General features: G+C 39.9%; 1 protein-coding gene across 1 annotated transcript in view; it reads left to right on the forward strand.

Moving 5' to 3' along the window:
• The first annotated feature begins 6,150 nt into the window (after nucleotides 1-6,150).
• The window catches only part of pif1 (PIF1 5'-to-3' DNA helicase homolog (S. cerevisiae)), a 30,255-nt gene continuing 10,766 nt past the window's right edge, over nucleotides 6,151-25,639 (forward strand). Inside the window, exons 1-10 of the mRNA XM_057858390.1 lie at nucleotides 6,151-6,216; nucleotides 6,745-7,301; nucleotides 15,759-15,882; nucleotides 16,329-16,454; nucleotides 16,743-16,896; nucleotides 20,078-20,192; nucleotides 22,888-22,994; nucleotides 23,080-23,219; nucleotides 25,042-25,148; nucleotides 25,222-25,309. Coding sequence (XP_057714373.1) covers nucleotides 6,753-7,301; nucleotides 15,759-15,882; nucleotides 16,329-16,454; nucleotides 16,743-16,896; nucleotides 20,078-20,192; nucleotides 22,888-22,994; nucleotides 23,080-23,219; nucleotides 25,042-25,148; nucleotides 25,222-25,309 — 1,510 coding nt within the window. The 5' untranslated portion in view covers nucleotides 6,151-6,216; nucleotides 6,745-6,752. The remainder of the gene's footprint in view (nucleotides 6,217-6,744; nucleotides 7,302-15,758; nucleotides 15,883-16,328; nucleotides 16,455-16,742; nucleotides 16,897-20,077; nucleotides 20,193-22,887; nucleotides 22,995-23,079; nucleotides 23,220-25,041; nucleotides 25,149-25,221; nucleotides 25,310-25,639) is intronic.

The following is a 25,639-nucleotide window of genomic DNA, read 5'->3' on the forward strand; positions in this document are numbered from 1 at the left end:
CAAAATTTGTGGCTTGTTCCCCACTTTCTCTTTAAAAAAATTTTTTTTTTTATTTTTTATTCTTTATTTTTATTTTTTATTTATTTATTTATTTATTTTTTGTGTTCCCCACTTTCTCAACGTTGACGTCTTTTTACATTACTTACAGTGGCTGCTGCAGCAGGCCGAAAAAAAAATCTTATATCCCTCCTCTTCAAAGGTGGCGGAGGAGGCGGTATGCTGTTGACATCTTGTATTTCTGTTGGGGCTGTGATTGTGTGTGTGTGCATGTGGGGGGATGGGCCGGCAGATTCAGCAAGTAAAAAGGGGTAAATGTAAGTCTGAACATGATGAAAATAATTCACTTAATAATGGTAGGCACAATTCTATCATTACAACATATGGCAAGACAATCTAAATTACCTATATGACTTAAGTCATTATAAAATGCAAATAAGGTTGCTTAAAAGTTGGTGGGGACAATCTGAGCATCCTGAAAAGTTGCTAGTACTATGTCCCTACCGTCCCTATGCAAACCTACACCTTTTACTACAACAAAGAAATTGCAACGTGGATAGGAATTGATTTATTGAGAAATTATGGGGATTTTATGTACTGCAAAATTATGTCGTGCAAGCGCTGGATAAAACAACTCTTAACCCTTTTATGCACGAACTTAATTTATTTTTCAACCCTAACAGTGCACTCATTTATCTCATTGGCTGTCATTGACGGTGCCAGACGTCCAATCCATTTTGATTGGGGGCATACGGAGATTAAGGGGGGGCCGAGTGGGGCATAGCATCCCCAGGTGGCCTAAAATGTTATTGCATATAATTGACTTTCCAATGTATGAATTTAAAATAAGGACTTTACAGGTAAAATGTTGTCTATAAAAGTTGTAAAGCAATAAAACACAGAACAAAAATTAATTAAATGAAAATAAAATATTTTTATAATGGGTCAAAATTATTTTTTAAACAGATCATGTGACTAGCACCTTAGAGACAGTAGTTTGCTTTGTTTGGCCAAAAAAAACACATGAGGACAGAAGAATCAAGGTTAATACGAGTATATTTTTCAAACCTAAGCTTTCAAAAGCGACAACAACTACTGAGCGGGAACCAAGGATTGAAGATGTGGACCATGAAACACCGGAGAGCACCACCAAAATGGTTAGCGGAGTTTCAATTATCTTCACTAAAGACATTAACCTTCAAGACGATTAAAAAAAAAAAAAAAAAACTCTCATTTTCAACATATTACCTTATAGGCCCGAATATAAGACGGCCCTGATAATAAGACAACCCCCTCTTTTTCAAAACTCAAGTTTGAAAAAAGAATTTTTGAACACCAAATTAATTTTTATACAGAAAACAATTACAGTACATCTGAAAGCAATGATTATAAAAATATATTTGAGAGAAAAAGCATGGTATTTTGCCTCATTCAAATTCTTAATATCTGAACATTTAAATATGTAAACTAAAGTGCAATCACATTCGTAAATGAATGGCTTCTGGTTTTTGAAATGTAAATAAACCAATCTATTGTGAAAAAACAACAAAATTGCAATAACTGCATTAACCATCAAAGTGAGGTCTAACTGTAACTGTAGTCTTGAAACAAATCCGAATAAGGAAAAACATTGCAATAAAATAATGCAAACTGGTTAAACTTGACAGTAGCTCAGATCTGTCATGACAGAACATGACTCCTTAAAGAGCATACGGCACGAGAAAAAAAGTCTTAAATGGCATTATTATGTGAATTAGAATCATATTTTGAGACGATTCGACTATATACAACAATTTAGCAAAGCACAGATGACGAGAAATTAAGTCTTTTAATCTGCCGGTTAGCCACGCCTACCATTATAGGGCTTTAGCGTCCCCAACAGGTGGATGACGTCAGCGGTAGACTGGGCTCATCGGTTTTACTATTCAGCCCATTGAGGAGGAATTATTCAGAACGAGGAAAATGCGACGAAGAGAGCAGCAAAATGTCATTGTTTCAGTCTCTCTACTCCAATATTTTTACAGGATATTCTTTTTATCCAAGTGTTTTTCCCCAATAGCTATATACAGTGCCTTGCAAAAGTATTCGGCCCCCTTGAACCTTTCTCCACATTTCAGGCTTCAAACATAAAGATATGAAATTTTATTTTTTTGTCAAGAATCAACAACAAGTGGGACACAATCGTGAAGTGGAACAACATTTATTGGATAATTTAAACTTTTTTAACAAATAAAAAACTGAAAAGTGGGGCGTGCAATATTATTCGGCCCCCTTGCGTTAATACTTTGTAGCGCCACCTTTTGCTCCAATTACAGCTGCAAGTCGCTTGGGGTATGTTTCTATCAGTTTTGCACATCGAGAGACTGACATTCTTGCCCATTCTTCCTTGCAAAACAGCTCGAGCTCAGTGAAGTTGGATGGAGAGTGTTTGTGAACAGCAGTCTTCAGCTCTTTCCACAGATTCGCGATTGGATTCAGGTCTGGACTTTGACTTGGCCATTCTAACACCTGGATACGTTTATTTTTGAACCATTCCATTGTAGATTTGGCTTTATGTTTTGGATCATTGTCCTGTTGGAAGATAAATCTCCGTCCCAGTCTCAGGTCTTGTGCAAATACCAACAGGTTTTCTTCCAGAATGTTCCTGTATTTGGCTGCATCCATCTTCCCGTCAATTTTAACCATCTTCCCTGTCCCTGCTGAAGAAAAGCAGGCCCATACCATTATGCTGCCACCACCATGTTTGACAGTGGGGATGGTATGTTCAGGGTGATGAGCTGTGTTGCTTTTACGCCAAACATATCGTTTTGCATTGTGGCCAAAAATTTCAATTTTGGTTTCATCTGACCAGAGCACCTTCTTCCACATGTTTGGTGTGTCTCCCAGGTGGCTTGTGGCAAACTTTAAACGAGACTTTTTATGGATATCTTTGAGAAATGGCTTTCTTCTTGCCACTCTTCCATAAAGGCCAGATTTGTGCAGTGTACGACTGATTGTTGTCCTATGGACTGACTCTCCCACCTCAGCTGTAGATCTCTGCAGTTCATTCAGAGTGATCATGGGCCTCTTGGCTGCATCTCTGATCAGTTTTCTCCTTGTTTGAGAAGAAAGTTTGGAAGGACGGCCGGGTCTTGGTAGATTTGCAGTGGTCTGATGCTCCTTCCATTTCAATATGATGGCTTCCACAGTGCTCCTTGAGATGTTTAAAGCTTGGGAAATCTTTTTGTATCCAAATCCGGCTTTCAACTTCTCCACAACAGTATCTCGGACCTGCCTGGTGTGTTCTTTGGTTTTCATAATGCTCTCTGCACTTTAAACAGAACCCTGAGACTATCACAGAGCAGGTGCATTTATACGGAGACTTGATTACACACAGGTGGATTCTATTTATCATCATCGGTCATTTAGGACAACATTGGATCATTCAGAGATCCTCACTTAACTTCTGGAGTGAGTTTGCTGCACTGAAAGTAAAGGGGCCAAATAATATTGCACGCCCCACTTTTCAGTTTTTTATTTGTCAAAAAAGTTTAAATTATCCAATAAATGTTGTCCCACTTCACGATTGTGTCCCACTTGTTTCATATTTTTATGTTTGAAGCCCGAAATGTGGCGAAAGGTTGCAAGGTTCAAGGGGGCCGAATACTTTTGCAAGGCACTGTAAATGGCTTGAGAAGGACCAGTCAGCCCGTCGAGGGGGAACTATTCACAACGAGGAAAACGCGACGAAGAGAGCGGCAAAATGTCATTGTTTCTGTCTCTTTACTTCAATATTTTTACAGGATATTCTTTTTATCCAAGTATTTTCCCCAGTCTCTAAATAAATGGCATGGTCATGACAAATAACAGTCTTGTGCTGAATGGAATATGAAATAATAAAAATGCATTTATTCAGGACGACATGGCAAAATTACTCCATAATGGTCAAAACTGTCGACTTCACCTTTACTGTCGCACCTCCCGAACAATATTTTATGACATATGTAATTTCCCTTCCCCGGCTTCGGAGAATGTAAACAAACCAGAAGGCTACAGCTAGCCGACATGCTAACCCGAACCGAGTGATGTTTCAAAGTCTTCGAAGCGGAAATTCACACATAACTATCCTGGATTATTTGACATGACGACCCGGTTGTCGATTGTCTTCGCGGATCGGAAAACCGCCCGGCGGAGAGCAATTTACAGTTCGTTCCCCGGAGGAGGGGGGCTGGAGTTGTTGTGCAGCTAACGTGCTGCTGCTAATGAGCATTAGGAGAGCTTTTTACACGCCTATCAATGATCAAACGTAAGTAGTCCTTCATTTAAAGGAAGTTTGTAGTGTTTACTTTGTAATCGCTGTATTCGTATTTGACATAATACAAAACAAGCTGTTTACTCACTTCCTCGTAAGTCCAATGGTCCCACAGTAAATATCCACGGTGAATGGGAACCTTTTGAAACTCCAAAAAGGCGCATACGCCTCTCCCTCATACAGAATGATTTTTCTACAGCCGTTTGGCTGGCGTGATGCGAAAAATACACGTATTAATCCGCAAAATCAGCTGAATCATTTGTCCTCATACACAACAGTACACTGTAGCGTGAAGAGGACGTCTTCTACCGTACACGTCACAGCGCCCGCCTCCTCAATGCAAGACCGAAGCCGGAAGTCACTCATTTTGATGGCGCGGGATTAAAAAAACTAAATAAAAATAGCGATCGCTTCCACACACATCCAAGCGGCCCATATCATTCAGGGGCATAAAATACCGCGTGTATTATGAAATAAACATTGCTTTTTCGTGTCACAGGCACTTTAAGTTCAGCATTCGCTTCAATGATATCTGGCGCCATCTAGCGTCGTGAATGGGTATAATGTCTAGACCCCGAATATAAGACGACTCCCACTTTTTCAGTCTTATTTCAATGCAAAAAACACTGTCTTATATCCGGGCCAATACTAGCCTGGTATATCAGACTCACCGCTGTTCCAGCTGTTGAGTCTGGCCACCATTCAGCGGATAAAATTTCCAGGGCGGAGCAAGCCACAGCAAACAGACAGCAGAGTGGACCAATCAGCGACGGGCGAACGTGACGTTATTAAAACGACGAGGGACTTGCGCGCGGAAGTAAACATACGAGTAGAGCGGAGTTTATTCAACATGACTAGCGCGAGACAGACTGTTGTGAATGACTTGTGTCAATGTGTTTTTGGTAATTTAAAACTGATTTAACCGTGGAATGGAACATATTCTCGGCTCTCCTGTTCGCCATCTGTGTTGTTGTGGAGACGACTTCCGACGTGGAAGAGTGACGGTACTCCTTAAGAACACGTCACGCAAATAAACTAATCTGATTGGACGGTTGATTTTGTGCTTGCTCGAGAGGCCGTTGATAGGCTGGGTCCCAGACTATTCCCCCAGTGTTTGAAAAATACAGGTAGAACAGTCTGGCCGTGCCAGGCAAGGCCACGGCCAATACGGTATTATAAATGTTCCTGGCTGAAATATTGAGTCAAAACGGATGCGGCGTTTACTTCTCCACTAGGTAAGACAGAAAAACGTGCGCGCTCACACTCACACACAGCTGGGATGCCTGTATGTACGAGCATGGGCTAAGCTACTATCCGAGCATATATCTTGTAAGTTGATTTTATTGCTGACACTGCATTTCGGTATCATCAACACCCCCCCCCACCACCACCACCACCACCACAAAAGTCAAACTTCGCCACTGATTGAGGGGACGACAAATAGGAAAATAACTCATAATTTGAGAACTTTCCCAAGAAAATGTGTAAATTTGGAGCAAGTATCATAAAATCTTTTTGATAAGTAGTTTGTTTTTGACAAGTTCTCCTCGAGTATTGAGTTTGTTTTCTTACATTTGCTGGTCCACTACAATTTCAGGCAAGGTAACTGCGCTACTAAGTACTATGCAGATTCTTTATACTCAATTATTTTATTTTTGGCGTTTCTGGAAAAGTAAATACATGCCACTGACTAAAAAATAAAACGTTTAGAGGCTATTTCCGGATTCGGTGGACGTCTGAATCCTCCGACTAACATTGGTCGGCAAAGTCACGAGGGTAGCAGGTCTCGCGTTCTCATTGGCTGTACAGTTAAATCGCCTACTTCGGATTGGTCGACGGCCTCCATATCTGATTGGCTCAATGCGTGCATGCCGACAATTTGAAATCGGCGTTTCCTAGTGGAACAGTGGACATTGGACAAAAAGCAGGTAACTTCTTATTGAAAACCAAGATCCGCTGCATGAATGTTTTTTTAAAAATTGTAAATAATATGTTTTGATGTTTTGCATTAACGTAAATGGATGAAACACGGCAATTCGATTACACGGACGATGATGACACTCATGTGTAAACAGGACGATACTTGAAATCGCAATTTAAAAAAAAACTATGACGCTTCCTTAGTAATACAAATGGAGTAGTTAAACAAATGAATATATAACTATAAAGATAAAAAATAAATTTAATTAAAAAACATTGAAGGTGTTAGAAAGGCTTGTAATTTACAGATCTAAAGTTTTAATGGACGCATTAAATGTAGGACACGAAGGGGATAATAATGATAACATAAATGCCTTTTTGCTTTCTTCAAATAAAACGTAGAAATATACAAATATCACAATTTGATTTAGATATGTTTTGCTTAGATGGTCATGGAGAGATTTCCTCATTTTCGATATGTTCATAAAAAAGTCACATTCTTAAATTTCTATTTCAAATTTAACTTTATTTCAAAGCTGTGACAATGTCTGGAGGGGAAGACAGCGGGGCACAGCTGCAGTGTTGTGTGACGACAGAGCATCTGAACGCCTCAGGACAAGCCACCCGGAGGCAGGTCATCCGCAAGGCCTCTGTCCTTCTGGGACGCAATGAGTTCCAGGAGCTCGTCCTTCGCATCCACGATGGCAAAGTGCCGCAAAATTATCCTCTGAAGAACTTCAAACTGTTCACCAAGTTCGCCCGTGACGGCAAGTGCACAGTCAAGCTGTTCCCTGAAAACATCCAGGTGCTCATCTCCAACTGCCCCCCTGACCAGCTCAGCCTCTTCCTGAAGACTCTGAGCATTAAACACCAGGCTGGAATATCTGGCAAAACTCTGAGTGCGAGAGAGAAGCTCAAAGCCGGCCTGCCCCGCAGTTTTGAGGCCATCAGCCCTCTTCAGCAAAAAGACATTCAGAGAGTCTCTGAGCTCCGAAATAAAGTACCACCTAAAGGCCTTTCGGACCGTACGAACAAGACCACAGGGTCAGGACAGCAGGTCAAAAGATCGAGGAGTGATTGCAATTTCAGCCCTGTGAGTACATGTTTTCTCAATATCGTGTGTTACAACTTAAAACCCAGATGCTGCTGTATTTCTTGACCAGATTGTAAATATTAGTGTTGTATCGGTCGCGAACGATTCGTTCTTTTTGAACGAATTGTTTGGGTGAACGAGACCGAACTAATCACCATCTGCACTGATTCGTTCTATGAAGTTGGTGGCGCTTGTTCGCTGCGTGGGAGGGCGTTGAGCAAGCGGCAGCGTCTTCTGACATCGCACACAACCAATCAGACGCCAGCCTCATCGCGGGCAGGGGAGGGAGCGGAAACAGAATCATGGCGTATGTCACTCATTTCCACGTGTGGCCAATAAGCAGCCAGCGTGCAGGCAGGGGGGAAAGACTGAGTTTTGTCACTTCCCGTTCAGTGATTCGGTCCTCCGGTTCCTGACCTAGCTTGCTGCTAACTTGACTTTCCAGTAATGACTATGCGGTGAACGAGTCATAAAATGAAAGGAAACGACTTTGTCACATATTTGTTAACGTGGAGCCTATCAAATGCTGCTCAAAAAGACAAAAACACCACACAAATCTAGCGAGCATGGTTTAGTGTTCTACTTTTCTCAACAGACTCGGGACTGTGCCTATGACGATATACTATCAAATTTACAGTAATTTAAAACACGCGTAGCTACGAAAACCTGAGCTGCGGTCGCGTGACGGCAGTGAAGCGGGCAGAGAACTGTCACTATATGGAGGCTTCATGGCAGCGATATGTACCTCATATGTGCACAGAAAAAAAAAAATATTTAGTATGATCACCATAATACTGATTTGCAATGAAACTGTATATACATGTCAATTTTTTCCGAGTGTTTTTTTTTTTTTTTTTTTTCGTGTCAGAGGGTGTCGGTTGGTTTGACAAATTATGTCAATCCGTCCATCATGTGCTACTCAAGCGCCCCAAAAACAAAGCGCGCGGACACGGGAGATGTCGCAATATGTCTACATTTTTCTTAACAGACTAATGAGAGTAGAAAGGCGAAATCATAAAGCAAACAATTATTTCTCGTCAGCATTTGACGATCTGAGATGCGGGGACGACAGGGGAGCTGACCGGATTATTTTATTTATTAATACCAGTGCAAAAATTCAAAACGATCATCTTAATAATAAAAAACAAAAATACAACAGAGCGAGAGGTTAATATGATGTGTTGGCCGTTCCATAATTAGAAATTAAACTTTAGATTTATTTTTATTTTCGTGACAGCAAGCATGCCGCGTTGGCTGTTAGCAGCAGCATTGTATATGTGAGCAAGATCATGCTAAAGAAAGTCCGTGCGCCCCCGACCCCAAACCCCGACTTCCCCCTCAAAAGGAAAATGTTTAACCGTGTCCTAATTCGAAATGCAAGCACGAGCCATGACTTTGAGCCCATAGAACTAGGACAGACGACGCGGAAGTTCTCCCTCGCTTTTGCAGCAGCGGGAGGGAGACGAGGCTGTCTCTGAGAGCAGAATGATATCGCCTGTCACTCATTTCTGAAACTACGACGAGTGGTCAATGTGCAAGAGAGGGAGGGACCAAGCAATGTCACTTCCCGTTCAGTTATACTGCGAAGCGGTCTTTGGTGATTCGTTCGGCAACGTCACTTCCCGTTCACTAACCGAACGATTCATTTGGGTGGGGAGGGAGATGAGGGGGGCGAACGATTCGTTGAACGATTCGTTTGAACGAATCGTTTTACTGAACGAACCGGAATGGATTCGTTTACTCAAGTGAACGACAGATCCCGTCACTAGTAAATATGTAATCCTGTACTGGACAAGTATGGGGCGCCGTTTGTAAAGGAGCACATGCTGAAAATTTCGACAACATTTTCTCATATTTAGCGCCACACAGTGTTTAAAATGTGGTGTGAAATTTTTTGTCACTTTTTTTTTTGCACATTTACAACATTATTTAAAAATAAATATTTAAGTTGCTAAACAATCAGTATTGTACCTGAATGTTGAAATCCAGAACTAAATGTTTATTTATATCTTAAATGTAAATATTAAATTCATATCCTAAATATTAAATTTATATTCTAAATTTATATGTTAAATCCAAACTTTATATTTATATATTAAATCTAAATGTTAAATTTATATCCTAAATTTATATGTTAAATCCAAACTTTACATTTATATATTAAATCTAAATTTTAAATCTAAATCTTAAATTATATATTAAATTTAATATTTTAAATCTAAATCTTAAATTATATCCTAAATGTAATTATTAAATTTATATACTAAATGCTAAATCTAAATGTTAAATCTGGAAAAGGGTGAAACTAAATATTTAGCTTAATATGCAAATTCACACGACTGGACACCGGAAGTAACAAAATAAAAGCTTGGAGCAGCTCAGACTTTGTTCACGTTGCTTGAAAATGAATAAAGCCTACTGAACGGTGGCGGTCGCCTCTTGGACATGAGTCATTGTGATAATAACAATATCTAGGTTAAATACACATTTAGGAGAAACTATTTAAAGAGTATTTTGTGCTTTTCGTGTCACTTTTACGTCCATGAGCCCAGTAAAGTTACTAAGAATAGCCACCAGGGGTCTCTGTTGGACTGGACCGTAGCTCAAGGTTGACCTTTCTCACTTCATTCATTCATTCATTTCTACTGCAAAAATCCCGCGTTTCTCACAGTCGGCGAAGGTGGGCTGAAAGAAAATATGTCGGTCAAGTCAAGTTTAGCAGAGACTATCAGCCAACAGTCACAATACACTTAAGTTACCGAAGTGGATCGTGAAGTGGAAGCCGCTGTCGCCGACGCTGTAGCTGTGGGAAAATTTTGTATCGGTCTTTGTCAGTCACGTGCCCAAACTAGCGGACACGCCCCCATGCGCCATTTTGAGTGTATCACGGAGGTAAACAAACCAGAACAGGAGTAGCTTCGACGCCACATTACTGCCTCCAACTTCATCCCTGGATATAAAAAAGTCCCTCGTTTACGGTATCAGCGCTTACCTATAAATCTCTCGAAGCTCACGGACATTTAACGAATGGCTCGGTGCAGGATCTTCGCATTTCGACCGCAGGACTGCGACAACACAGTCGTCACTCGTTGCTACTCTCAGAAACATGATACAGCTCTTACTTGAACATCCTTGAACTTGAATTGTACCTTGAATATCATCTTAAACATCACATGACTAAAACAGGTGAAGGAACTGTCATAATGACATGCAAATTCATGTATATTGCACAATATATTGTTTCAGTGTTGACATTGCCATGCAAAGATGTGCAATTCTCTCAATGCAGGACTTATCATGTGAAGTGGGACAAATTTACTTGAACACGTTATTCTACAACTAGTGTTATTTTTCTTCATATGCACGTTTTATATTTCCTTGTATTGCTATTTTCTGTTTACCATTGTGCTGCTGCTGCTGTTTTGATTGAGAATTTTAAATCCAAAAAAAGTAAACCTGTCAAACATCTCGTTTTGTTAGCAAACATTGTATTTCCTATTCAGTGTTTATCTCCACAAAATTGTTTGAATTAGTAAAAAAAAAAAAAAAAGTACTTTTCATCATCAAAACCAACACGTTTTACGTACCTAAGAGTAGCAAGGAGTCAAGACTTCAAAATTGTCACTGACATACTTTATTAAACAGGTTTAAGTCATCTACAAACGTATAAAAAAAACTGCTTGTACAAACACTACGAAAAGAAAATTGTACTATACTACTGTTGGGCAATGGCTTATCAGGGCACAGCAGAAAGTGACCTTATCCAACATTGTAGCTTCTTCACCTTCACATGGAAGAATCATGTTTATGGGTATGGTTCCTGTTAAGATATTATACTTCTGACAAACATTTCCGATGACCCTTTCAACATGGATTCTCAAATGTGCTGACAGCGGCCTTTTGTAAATGCTGGGAGTTTGACATCTGAACACTACATGCCCACACATTCTTGTATGTCAAAACCTCTGTCAGCCAAGACAATGTCCCCAGGCAACAAATTATCACAAAAAAAAAAAAAATCACTGTTCAGGGTTATATGTTTTTCACTTGTATGCCCTCCCCAGCCTTTTGATATGAAACAAATGGCTCCCTTGGGTGTAATACATATTAAATACTTCATAGTGTGGTGGTGCTTGTACAGTGGGGAGAACAAGTATTTGATACACTGCCAATGAGTTTTCCCATTGGCAGTGTATCAAATACTTGTTCTCCCCACTGTAGCTGGTAGGCCTGAACGATATATCGTTTAAACATCGCCATCGCGATGTGCGCATGCGCAATAGTCCCATCGCAAGGACGTGCGATAGTTTTTTCATTTCATTTTTTTAAATCCACAAACGTTTGTTTTGAGCAAGGAGCGAGAAAGAGAGTGCACAGTCTCTCATTCTCTCCAGCTCGCAGTCATCGGCTCCTCCCCCTCCCCTGCTAGAGCGGAGTGGAGGGAGGGAGGAGGGGCCGAACAGCAGAGCGGAGGGAGGAGGGGCCGTTTTCAAAGTGAAAGCAAGCAATCAAGCAGCACGTTGAATAGGGAAGACTGTCTCCAAAAGGAGTTTTGGAAGTATTTTGGCTATCGACAAGAATATAAGGAACAAAAAACAGCCCTGTTGACAGTGCCTCGCCATGGTTGCCTCAACAAGAAGTAATCCGTCGAACATGTGGGACCATTTAAAACGCAGGTATCTATGCATTCCTGCTACGAGCTTCCCATCAGAGGCTTTTTAGTACAGGTGGGAACATTGTTACGGGCCAACGTTGTTGTCTCAAGCCTGCAATGGTGGATAAACTAGTAGTCTGGGCCAAAAACCTATGAGACCCAGTTGAGAATTGCTGAGCAAGGAAGGTGGACGATATGCAGACAAATACATAAATTTGGGAGTTAAAATGGTTCTGTTATTCATCAGTTATTTGCTGTTATTCAGTTCAATTATTTACAAGTTCAATTGAGTTTCTGTTTCTTTTATATTTAAATTAACTGTAAATCGTATTTTTCAAATAACTATAGTACAGCTGCACATAAAGTTTTGATACTTAATATTTTTTAAATATGTTTACAACTTTGTTGCAGTTTTGCAGTTCTATATTGTTATATTTTGTGTAAACAACTCAGGGGACTAATGCACTTGCACTTTTATTTGACAGATTTAATATTTAAGTTCAAATATGTTGACAACTTTATTGTTTTACTGAGGTTCTTATTTATTGTTATAGTTTGTGAACAACTCTTATTTGTCATATTTAATATTTTTGTTCAAATATGTTTTACAACTTTGTTGTTATTTTACCGAAGTTGTTATTTATTGTTATATTTTGTCAAAAACTCAGGGGACGAATGCACCTGCTCTTTTATTTGTCATTTAATGTATTTGCTGCTGTTGAAGTGTCAAATATTGTGTTCAAGAAATTATCTATTTTGTGCAGACATGGCTTCCTGGATCCCTTCATAATAATACAGCAATCTTAATCATTCACAAATGAAACCGTATTATATGAATACACTGTGGTCACGGTGTGTCATGCAAAGTATTTCCAAACAGCTATTCAAGTCATCTAGTGAATATTTCTTTAAATTTTTTTTTTTTTTTTTTTACTATCGCAATATAATATCGCAATATATTGCACACCTAAAAAAATCGCAACAATAGTTTTTTCCAATATCGTTCAGGCCTAGTAGCTGGAAAACATTTGGGCACGTGCTTTCAGATTTGATGGGTTTTCTGTGAAAATTTCAAAACGGTCAATAATCACAGTCTGTGTCACATCGTGATTGGTGTTGTGCGTCTCATCCTCTGTGATTAGCTGATCACCTTCTTCTCCAGCTTCATGTGTCCCCTCTTCAGTCTGTAGCTGACCACTTTCTTCTCCAGCGTCAGGTGTCCCTTCCTCATTCTGTTAGTGACTGTTTATTTCACCAGGCTCAGATGGTCCCTCCTTAGTCTGCAGCTCTTCAATGTTTGCATCCTGCTGGACCCCCATCTCTGGTGCTTGCAGTGTCTCTTTCCGTAGCTGCTCACATTCGTCTTGCAGAGCGTGCAGTGTTTGTCGGTGTAACACAGGGGTCTCCAAACCAGTCCTCGAGGGCCGCTGTGGGTCCTGGTTTTTGTTCATACCGATCAAGCATAGACCTTTTAACCAATGTGGTTTGTACTAAAACAAGCAGCACCTGACTGCAATCAACTAATTAAACATATAAAACACCAGATTGGTGAAAAGGTGTGGTCTTGATTTGTTGGAGTGAAATCCTGCACCCACTGCGGCCCTATGTGGAATAGTTTGGAGACCACTGGTGTAACAGATGTGTGTCCCAGATGTAGGGATGGTGCCCAGTCTGGGTCAGTCTCCATCATTTCATAAGCTGGTTCACCTGCAATCACAGGTTTTATTTAGAAAGCTAGGTAAGATTGGATATTTCCATGGCATTTCACTGTCGTAAACACTTAATCAGACATGCTGCCATCCCATCAGATCTCTCAGATCACAAAAGGAAATCTCGCGCATTGATAAATATTTCTGTGCATCTTTGCTGTTTACCTTTATATTTTAAATCATTCACTCTATAATGTTTTTATAAACAATAACTGAATAAATTAAACACTGATTTATCACGTACAGATTAACCCATTTCAACTGCCCTCCCTCTTTGCCTGTAGTTTACAAGTGAGCCTAGCTAGCTAAGGTTAGCCAATGAGAAAATAGCGACTTTAGAAAGAAAAAAAACAGCATATTCAGTATCAATACTTTGAAAAAAACTGACTTGCCTTTATGAAAATGCCGAGAGCAAACACGCCGGAAGGGAGATATGGTGTCGAAAGTGATGCCCTTCCGTCTCACTGCTGCGACCCAGGCCATCCGACGCCGCTTCATTAGTTCCTCAACCTGCTATCTATAACCTCTTTTCCAAGAGGGAAAACAAAAAAATCATACGTCGTGGTCAATTTGCTGCCATTTTTGCCGTGTGATTTAGTATGGCAGCCTTTCAAACAACACGAGTGTCCCATTTATCAAAGACAATGATGAAAGCAAAGACGATTCTCATTGCTCAGTTGTTTACAATAAGTGTTCACTCAAAATGGCGATTCAACCCACAATGCACTGCGGCTTTTGACAGCGTTACGTCACCTGACAAAGACCGATTGCTGTGAGAATGGCTTGGCCGATAGTCTCTGCTAAACTTGACTCGCCCGACATATTTTCTTTCAGCCCACCTTCGCCGACTGTGAGAAACGCGGGATTTTTGCAGTAGAAATGAATGAATGAATGAAGTGAGAAAGGTCAACCTTGAGCTACGGTCGTCCAACAGAGACCCCTGGTGGCTATTCTTAGTAACTTTTCTGGGCTCATGGACGTAAAAGTGACACGAAAAGCACAAAATACTCTTTAAATAGTTTCTCCTAAATGTGTATTTAACCTAGATATTGTTATTATCACAATGACTCATGTCCAAGAGGCGACCGCCACCGTTCAGTAGGCTTTATTCATTTTCAAGCAACGTGAACAAAGTCTGAGCTGCTCCAAGCTTTTATTTTGTTACTTCCGGTGTCCAGTCGTGTGAATTTGCATATTAAGCTAAATATTTAGTTTCACCCTTTTCCAGATTTAACATTTAGATTTAGCATTTAGTATATAAATTTAATAATTACATTTAGGATATAATTTAAGATTTAGATTTAAAATATTAAATTTAATATATAATTTAAGATTTAGATTTAAAATTTAGATTTAATATATAAATGTAAAGTTTGGATTTAACATATAAATTTAGGATATAAATTTAACATTTAGATTTAATATATAAATATAAAGTTTGGATTTAACATATAAATTTAGAATATAAATTTAATATTTAGGATATGAATTTAATATTTACATTTAAGATATAAATAAACATTTAGTTCTGGATTTCAACATTCAGGTACAATACTGATTGTTTAGCAACTTAAATATTTATTTTTAAATAATGTTGTAAATGTGCAAAAAAAAAAGTGACAAAAAATTTCACACCACATTTTAAACACTGTGTGGCGCTAAATATGAGAAAATGTTGTCGAAATTTTCAGCATGTGCTCCTTTACAAACGGCGCCCCATAGACAAGAGGGCAACAAAGCCCCTGTAAAGTGAATTCTAAGAATGTGAAATGCAACTTGAATTAGTTTTGTGACCATTTGCTTCAATTCGCCTGATACCAAACAAGGCTTTTCCTGGCACGTTATTCCAAGAAAGTGTCCCATGCAATTCTCGATAAAGTAACATTCTTCAACAAATCTATCTTCATAACTATTGGTGCAAGTAAGTCTGTATTGCTTTTTGCTTTAGGGGAAGTGTAACTGTGTTAAACCTGTACATAATATTGTGTTCACCACTTCACTTTTATTGTACAGTAATCATTATGTGGTAGTACTGACATTTGTTTTATTGCGTAAACTTGAGGCTCTTGAACCAATATTTTATGACTATTTCAGGTGAAAGACAACCCCAACAAAAAACCCATCCTGTGTCTACCAACTCGTAAGCTTAACAAAGGACAGGCTGCTGTCCTCAATGCTGTGTTGAGTGGAAAGAACGTCTTCTTTACTGGCAGTGCAGGTACCGGTATAAATATGTGTGGCTACTGTATATGCATACCTTGTAGTTTATAGTGGATGGTAGCCTTGCATGTATCAGATTTCAGGCTATTGAAGTGCACAAGACGATTGTTTTTCTTTCGGCAAAAACATACGTTTCCACCAAAATTTGCCTAAAACTTTCCTGTTCATTTCCAATGGCCCTATTTGCCATAAATAGGAAGTGACCTGTGACAAACAAGAATTGACCCGTCATCACCCGAAAACACCCCAAAATGCCATAGAATCAACAAGAAGTGACCCCAAAATGTCCCCAAATCAACAGGAAGTGACCATCCAACCATCACAACAAAGCTACCTTTGCAATTTCTCCAAAATTTGCATTGAAGTTACACTTTATTTACACTTTATACTTTTTACATGATGGTATTAGTCTTTTTATTATCTCATTTTACTATTTTTTTCCAGGTACAGGGAAGTCCTTCCTATTGAAGAGACTAATTGGATCACTTCCCCCAAAGAGCACCTTTGCTACCGCTAGTACTGGAGTGGCTGCATGTCACATTGGAGGAACAACACTACATAATTTTGCAGGTCAGTCGGGGCTTTTTCTGAGGTCATACCTTAACTCATTGGCTACCGTTGACAGATCAACGTGAACCTGGAACCCACAAAGAAGAGGGGATTACTGTACTTTTACATAAACATGAATAACTTAAATTGCTGTTACTCTTGTTCCTAGAAAACTTAAATTGTGTGAGAATCCATGTCATTTTGGAGTGTCTTACTTCAGGATAGAACTTTATTTTCAGTTAATTATCCCTACACTTGTTTTACCTTTGTTGTGCCCCTTCTCTCCACATCATCAACCCTTCAATCCAGGTATTGGCTCAGGCTCAGCCCCACTGGAGCAATGTATCGAACTAGCACAGAGGCCCAGGGTGCTGCAGCATTGGACTACCTGTCGACACCTGGTCATTGACGAGATCTCCATGGTGGACGCTACTTTCTTTGACAAGCTCGAGTCTGTAGCTAGGTAAAATCCATAGTTCTAATAGGGGTGTCAAACTCATCTTTATCGCAGGCCAAATTGTAGTTATGGTTTCCTTTAAAAATCTTCCTTTGGTCAACCATTGACGGCGCTAGACATCAAATCCACTTTGACTGGGAGGAGCAAATGATCGCTGCCCGACCCTCCCAGTCAAAATATATTGAATGTCTAGCACCGTCAATGGCAGTGAAAATTGGGCTTCCATGATTTATTGACCACAACTTATCTATTAGCGAACTAATCAACAATCAACTTAGTTGACCGCACAATTATCCAAATCCTCTTTTTGGAATTCTTAATATAATTTTTTTATTTCTTTTTTTTTTTAATTTCACAATAAAATATTATAAACGTTATATATGTATAAAAGAAGGCAAATATTTTCTGTTTTGAATATATGTTCCATTTTTTTATTTTATAATTTAACAAATTAAAAATCTAGTTATTTGTATATCTAGTATATATTTACAAAACTAAAAAACTTCAAACATTCACTTTTTATTTTATTTGAACTGTTTTTTATGTACAGTATTGTCTTAAACAAAGGCGGAAAACAATTCTCTCATTTCTGGAGTCCTTAATCTTTCATTAATCAATCAATCAATCAATCAATCATTGATCAATTCCTACATTAATTTCATTTAAAAAAAAAAAATTTTTGTGAGAAACATGAAATCACTGCGCACGATTTATTTGCATGGCCCGCGCTATTGCTGTGGCGGGCCAGATCCGGCCCCTGGGCTTCCAGTTTGCCAGTGTGATCTATGTTAGAATGGATTAGAATAGAAAGCCTTTATTGTCATTGTACAGAGTACAATGAGATTTAAAGCTTCACCATAAAGCGCACCACATAAAACAAAAATACAATCAGGCTAATATAAAGATGCAGGTTCCAAGGTACACAGATTGGGAATAAAGTGAATAAATGACTTGCAGCAAGTAGTGAGTTTGTAGTAATTTAACAGTGCTTATATGACAATTTACATTACTCTGACTAGGAGGCAAATGGCTGACTTGATATCATTATGATTCATTTGTGCTTAAATATTGATGTAACCATGCAAAGATGCTGTAATGTAACACTGCAAATATTGCATATGCAGTACCCAGATTGAGACAGATGTCTTAGAACATTATACTTATTGAGATGCATGTGACAATGTTGTGGCATTAGCAGTGCAATGACAGTGACATTGTCAGTGGTGTGCAGCATGTCAGTTTTTCAGCGCAAGCTTGAGTTGAGTACAGGCAGTCCCCGGTTTACGAACAAGTTCCGTTCCTGCGCTGGCGATATAACCCGGATTTCTGCATAAATCGGAATAAACCCTCGAAGTACCTCAAAACACTCTCTTAGAAAAATCAACAAACAAACAAACAAAAGAAAACAATCAAATCATGTATTATACTTTATTGTACTGTCGCTGCCAAGGCGTTTGGGCAAAGTCCTGGCTAGACAGTGAGCTAAGCGCCGAAATGACGATGTCAGACGTCCGTGTAGTTTGCTGACTTTATTCAGCTGCACATGACATCAACACTTGCAGAATGAAACTAAAATAAAATGAAACTAGATCTGTCTCATCTTCAATAATAGAAATTCAAATTTGCATTTACAAGTAGCTGCTGATACAGCAATAACAAAGATTAGCATGTATCAGTTCGCCTCCACACATTATTAAAAAAAATCACCTAAACTCACCCCGAGTATTCGACAACAATTGAAAATGTACAATAAACCATAGGTGATAGACAGCCGTTGCCTCTGGATGCTTCACAAGCAACAAATGTGCGGGCAGGTCGTCACCGCTGTCAATCGGCTGCTCTGTGTGTGTGTTCGCTTCCTGTTTTACGCGTCCTGTGCCAAAATAAAAGCATGCATCACAAAACAAGAGTCAACATTTTAAAAAAAAAAAAATGACAAGACGCAGGGGTCGTAAAGTCGAAATCGCGTAGGTCAGGTCCATCGTAACCCAGGGACTATCTGTATGGGGACAGCTCTCGGTCTGTTTGTTTTGGCTGGTACGGCTCTTTGGTGCGTGCCAGAGGGACACAGGTTAAAGAGGTGCAAACTAGGGTGTAGTCTTTCATGATGCTCATTGTCCTTCCTAGGCACCGAGAGTTGTGCTGTTTTGATCACCCTCTGTGGTCTGGTTCTGTGCAGCTTGAGTGCTGCACTGATGCACCATAGGTCAACAGGCTCTCACTGGCTGACCAGCAGAAGGTCACCAGCAGGTTGGTGCCCAGTTGCTCCTTCCTGAGCACTCTCAGGTGGTGCTGCGTCTTCTTAACCAGTGCTGTGATGTCAGTTGTCCAGAAGCGGTCAGCAGAGATGTGGACTCCAAGGAATTTGAAGGATTCCACTTGCTCCATGCTTTCGCTGTTAATCTACAGGGGGCCAGAGGTGGTTTTGTGCTGTTGGATGTCCAGGATGAGTTCCTCAGGTTTGGAGATATTCAGTGCAAGGATGTTGGAGGAACACCACTCACTGAGTCTGAGGACCTCATCTCCGTAGGCCGCCACGTTCCTCTCTTTGATCATCCCCACCACCGTTGTGTCATCTGTGAATTTCAGTGATGCTCTGAGGGTGAATGGGGCTTGGGGTGAGCCGATGCTGAGTGTTGCGAGGGGAAGAGCGGAGGGAACCCAGCCTCACATGCTGGGGTCGGTTGACCAGAACGTTCTTAATCCAGTAGAGGTTGGGAGTCCCAGTTTGGCTAACTTGGGGATTAGAATATCTGGTATTATTGTGTTAAAGGCTGAGCTGTAATCGATGAAGAGCATTCTTACATAGCTTCCCTTATTCTCAAGGTGGCTCAGTGCAACGTGGAGGTCGGTGGTTATTGAATGTTCTGTGGATCTGTTTGGCTGGTATGCAAACTGATATGGATCGAGAATGGGGTGGAGATGGGCTTTGATGTGCCTCGGTACCAGTTTTTCAAAAGCGCTTTGTAATGACACGAGTGAGTGAGTGTTACTGGACGGAAGTCATTGAGGTTTCTTTTAGGTGAATTTTTGGGGAGATGGATGACTGTGACTGATTTTAGGCTGGCTGGGATGATGGTGTGTTCCAGTGATTGGTTGAAGACTGGTGCTAGTTGGTCAATTAACAACAAGGTTTAATGTTGATGCATCTTATCGGCAAGTTTTTTTTCTCCCACACTATGCACAGGTCTGTGAGGAGGTCCACTGAGCCTTTCGGGGGAATCCAGCTGATTATTTGTGGAGATTTCCTACAATTGCCTCCTGTTTCAAAGGGAAAGGAAAAGGCCAAGTTTTGTTTTCAGGTAGAATGACCCCCCCCCCCCCCCCCAACCTTGCTCTTCCACCTTGACGTATGTGCACTCAAACCCAAAAACAAGGCACTCTAACACCCCCGCTACAATTCCATCAGTAGGCTTGTTAACTGGGCAAGGGGTGTCATTGAGCTATGTTTTAGCCACGCCCCTCCTTTAAAAAAAAAAAAAAAAGAAATCTGGAATAGAAACATTTCTAAGACAACCAAGTACTACATAGATCTCAGTCCCAGCATTTTTTCAGCAATTATCTGCAACTGCGTCAAAAATATGCAGGAAAAAAAGACTCACAATTAACTCAACAGGGTCTTCAGATATGTTAGACCTGTATAATGACTTTATTTTATTTTTTAAAATTATTATTACCCTTACAGGGAGGGTACCCATGTAACTGATTGGCTTCCATTAAAGACCAAATGTGAAGTAAGGTTGGCCAACCATGTTTTTGAATAATATCAATGGCTAAACAATTATAAGCATATTTTCGTTTTTTTTTTTTTTTTTTAACGCAACCCTTCCAGATTCTTTGTTTAACCCATAGCAACGCCCTTGACAACAAAAATGCTTTTCTTCGACAATCTTCGGAAATGACGTCACACCGAGAACTGCGAGGGAAGTTCGCCATAGAACAGTATTGTTGCATTGCTTCTCTGTAAGATGCCGCGGCGGTGTGTGGCGATGTATTGTTTTCAATTCAAAGAAAAGTTGTATGAGTGGCCAAAGGATAGCAGGGCACGTAAATGGACATCTTTCGTTCGCACTAAGCGAATGAATTTCACGCCATTATCGAGTAGTGTTCTCTGCTACAAACACTTCGAAGATGCCTGCTTCCTCAACTGGTCTGCTTATGATCAAGGATTTGCAAAAAAAGTAAGTGTGATTTTTGGATAGATGACTGATGACTTTGTCAAAACAGAGCTGCCAACTGTTGTGGAATGAACATCAGAAGGTAGCGACGCGAGCCGAAAGGTAACTCGAGGCAAAACACCGATCGTGTTGTGGAATAAACAGCAGAAGCAAACTCGTGGCAATCCCCGATCATAGTTGTATTGAGTTCATTTTGACTACACTTATAAATTCGTCAAAACTTTTCTTTTATCCCAGGCAATAGTAGGTGGTTTATTTTACCTGACATGCTTCGGCGAACACCCCCGCCCCCGTCAGAGGGTCTGAAAGCGGAAGTGTTCGCCGAAACAACGTCAGGCAAACAAAAGCTAACATCGCTAGCCTCCACCGTTCATTCTACAACACGATCAGGGATTCGTCAAAACTTTTCTTTTATCCCAGGCAATAGTAGGTGGTTTATCCACCTGACATGCCTCGGCGAACACTCCTGCCCCCGTCAGAGGGTCCAAAGGCGGAAGTGTTTGCCGAAACATGCTAGGCAAACAAAAGCTAACGTTGCTAGCCTCCACCGTTCATTCCACAACACGATCGGGGATTCGTCAAAACTTTTCTTCTATCCCAGGCAATAGTAGGTGGTTTATCCACCTGACATGCCTCGGCGAACACCCCTACCCCCGTCAGAGGGTCCAAAGGCGGAAGTGTTCGCCGAAACATGGTAGGCAAAAAAAAGCTAACGTCGCTAGCCTCCACCGTTCATTCCACAACACGATCGGGGATTCGTCAAAACTTTTCTTTTATCCCAGGCAATAGTAGGTGGTTTATTTACGTGACATGCTTCAAATCATAAAAATAATAACAGCCTATATTTTACCAATCTTGTAATCTCGATTGGTCTTGTCTCCATTACATGTAAGGTAGTCTGGGCACATTGTTTGCATCCTGATTAGCGTCTGGCTAATACATGTATGGTCCAACATAAAATTCCAACTTCCTCCTCTTCCTCCAACTCTTCAAAAACTTGGATCTCCTCACTTGCGCTCGATCTTTTGCTTATATTGCTGTTCGAATCAGTGTTTGAAGGGCTTTGTATGGCGGCCGTATGGAGCGCTGTCATCGCTGTTCTCGGTGTGACGTGTCACTTCCGGGTTCATCCCCTTTCAGGCTCGAACTTCGGAAATGCGATATTTTGTCAAATATACAACATATAAATTATTTTTTCATGCTTTATTTGTTGGACAATGTTTAATTACTTTAATTGTGACCCTATTTGGCATTTTATGAAATTACTTCACATTTGGTCTTTAACGGCGCTAGACGTCCAATCGATTTTGATTGAGAGAGGCGAATGGATAGCCCTCCCAGCATAACCTAAAGTGTGGGTGTGTATACAGTATATGTAAACACAACGTCTCGGTAAATGGGATTTTTTTTTTTTTCTCTCTAGAGCTTTGCGTCAACAGTTAAAATGACGAGGAAATGATAACGGTAAAAAAATCCAAAAACAGAAACCCACAAAGATGCGTATAATGTGACTGTTAGTGTGATTGTTTTTAATTGCTACTATTAAAGCACAAGCATTTTTAGAGGTTAATTTGAATCAATATTGATAAATGCCTTGAAAACCACAATAAGGTAACATTGATTTTCCTTATTGTTTTCATTGCGTGTCCCTGGATGTTGCAACTAAACAATGGTCCATTATTTGATTCCCTAATAACACATTGTAAGCCTAATTCAATAGAAAAAAAGTGCACTGTATGTTTGCACAAGATAATGGTCTATTTGTTCTTGATTAGCATTTCATGTGTTCAAATAAAATGTTATCGTTACTATCCATTAGGCCAGATGTTGGCGTAAAGTCATCCAGATCAACTTGGAACTGACTGAGGTGCGACGACAAACGGATCAGACCTTCATCTCTCTCCTTCAGGCAGTAAGAGTGGGAAGGTAAATTTTTAATCCAATCTCATCCCAAAGGGCTTCCAGTGCTGACAGATTTTCTCAGCTAAATGACTTGATCAACTCCCTACAGGGTGACAGAACAGGTCACAAATAAATTGACGGAGAGCGCTTACCGTCATATCGACAGAGACGGTATCGTAGCAACCAGGCTGTGCACACACAAGGATGACGTGGAGCTTACTAACGACAACAAGCTTCAGCAACTACCAGGTACGACATTCGTTTACAAGTTTGCGACTTTGAAATTGGCAAAAACGAAGTAGCTTTGTAGCATTAGTGCTGACGGTCACGTGTAAACTTTTTGTTGTTTAGGAGGTTACTTTTGAAGTTTTGTTATCAGCTTGAAACCTTTAAATTTGAGTTTAATTGAAGTACTGTAGATCAGCGGTTCTCAAAGCGTTGATCTAGTAGGCTTCCTCTAGTGGTATGCATGAAGATTGACTGAATTAAATGTTTGAACAAGCATGTTCTATGTGATACATTAACTGTTTGGTCCATAAGGACACTCAGATTCCTGTTCTCCGTGTCTAAGCAGCTGAAAAAGGCAGGTAAAAAATAATAATAATCGAAAAACCTTTTGTTCATACTACAAAAGTACTGTAGTATACTGTAGTTCAGTCATATTCAAATTTAACCTTTTATAGGGCCTTCATTGAATTGATATGAAATTTGAAAAAAAAAAAAAAAAAAATCTTCTTTAGAGTTTTAGTGTGGTCCAAAACCAGTTTCTCTTTTTATACATTTTAAATTCAACAAATCAACAGAAACAAATCTGGAATGTCCCCAAATCAATGGGAAGTGACCTGAAATCAAAAGAAAGTGACCATAAATGGCTAAATTTACCAGAAACACTGAGATTGTTTTAAAATTAATGGCAATAGAAAGTGACCTGGAAATGCTCCAAAATCAAGAGAGAGTTAACTGGAAATTGTCTAAATCAGTCAGAAGTAGGGATGTCCCAATTGCATATTTTTGCAAATTTTTTTTTTTTTTTGATAACAAAAGTTCTAAGTATATCACTGTCCCACCCTGCCTCCTTCATAATAGGAATTATTTTTAAACAAGTTTAACATTTTTATGTCACACAGCTGTTGCATAGTTGTGCGCTCTCTGTTGTTGTAGAATGATGGCAAAGAAAAAAAAAACCTAAGTAATGAGTCGTGTGTACATGTGATGAAAAGGACATTGAATAAAGAAGTGTTCCACTCAAGTCTCGGCCTTAAATGTACTTAGATTGAGGAAGTACATAACAAAAAGTGGCGCGAGGAATGTTTAAAAATGCTTTTCTTTATTAAATGCGCCCTTCAATTAGTCCACTCAAATCCGCTCACGCTGCTGAGAACAGCTTCTCACCTACACAGTGAGTTGCCTCAGCACACTTATGCAAGTTTAAGGATGATTGACACATTTGTGCATTTGAGCGTAGAGTGACCAAGCCTCTCTGGGGAGATCAAAGCTACAAACCTGTCAATCATCATTAACTTTAAGTACCAAAGCAAGCTGGACAGTCTGGCCGCACTGCTGAGCAGGAAGGAGGGTGAGAGGTTGTGGCACTGTACGAGCATAAAGCAGAAAAACATAAATGTTTTTTTTTTAATCAAAAACCCAATCCTTTTCCCCTGATTCCAATCCTCTGAAAAAGAGCGCGATCGGCCCGATTTATGATGACGTGATCGGTTCGGGACATCCTTAGTAGGAAATGACAAAAATAAACAGGAGGTCACCCAGAAATCAATTCGCGAGAAGTAACCCAGAATTGCCCTAAAATCAACAGAAAGTGACTGGGAGCGCTTGCAGCGATTATTCGCTCCCAGTCAAAATGGTCATCTGGCGCCATTAATGGCAACCAGTGATTTGATATTATCCCTGATAAAGGTACTCAGAGAGCCAAATAGGATGCACTTACCTTAAAATGTTCAAGAGCCACTGCTGTACATATGTTAAAAGGTAAGGAAATATTGGTTGAAATTAAAAAACCTTTTTCGTGCAGTTTGTTATTCTTAAAGTCTGCACATGCCTTTTTGTTTATCAGGGTCTGCACGGCTGTTTGAGGCTGTAGATAGTGACCCGGCCTTGGTAAGGACCATAGACGCCCTCAGTCCTGTCAGCAGACTGCTTCATCTTAAAGTAGGAGCTCAGGTGTGTGTATATGTGCACTCCTCACGCTCTCAACACCATCGTTGACCTATCAACCCATGCTTTTGTTGTGTAGGTCATGCTGACAAAGAACCTGGACGTAACTCGTGGTCTGGTGAATGGAGCCCGAGGGGTTGTGGTGGCGTTTGAGCCAGGAAAACATGGTTAGCTTAGCACGCATTTATCTTATTATTGTAAGCTTGGTTGAGAACATTCAAGGGTAATCGTCTAAATGTATTTAGGAAAGTTCGCAAAGGGTTGCTTCAATGGATTTAAAAAAAAAAAAAAAAAAAAAAAATCTAATAAATGCAAAAGATCTTAAGATTATAAACCTATTAACTGGTTTAACTGATAAAAAGCATGTTTTAAATTGAGTTTGTTTCATTCTTTTCATGGAATCATGTGGCTCTTTTCCTCCTTCTGCTGTAAATTTAAATGAATTTATCACGAGTAGAGGTCCAATCTATTTGAACGAACCTTCATTCGCTGTCACC

The sequence above is a fragment of the Corythoichthys intestinalis genome, chromosome 14 (genome assembly GCF_030265065.1).
Source record: "Corythoichthys intestinalis isolate RoL2023-P3 chromosome 14, ASM3026506v1, whole genome shotgun sequence".
Taxonomy (NCBI): domain Eukaryota; kingdom Metazoa; phylum Chordata; class Actinopteri; order Syngnathiformes; family Syngnathidae; genus Corythoichthys; species Corythoichthys intestinalis.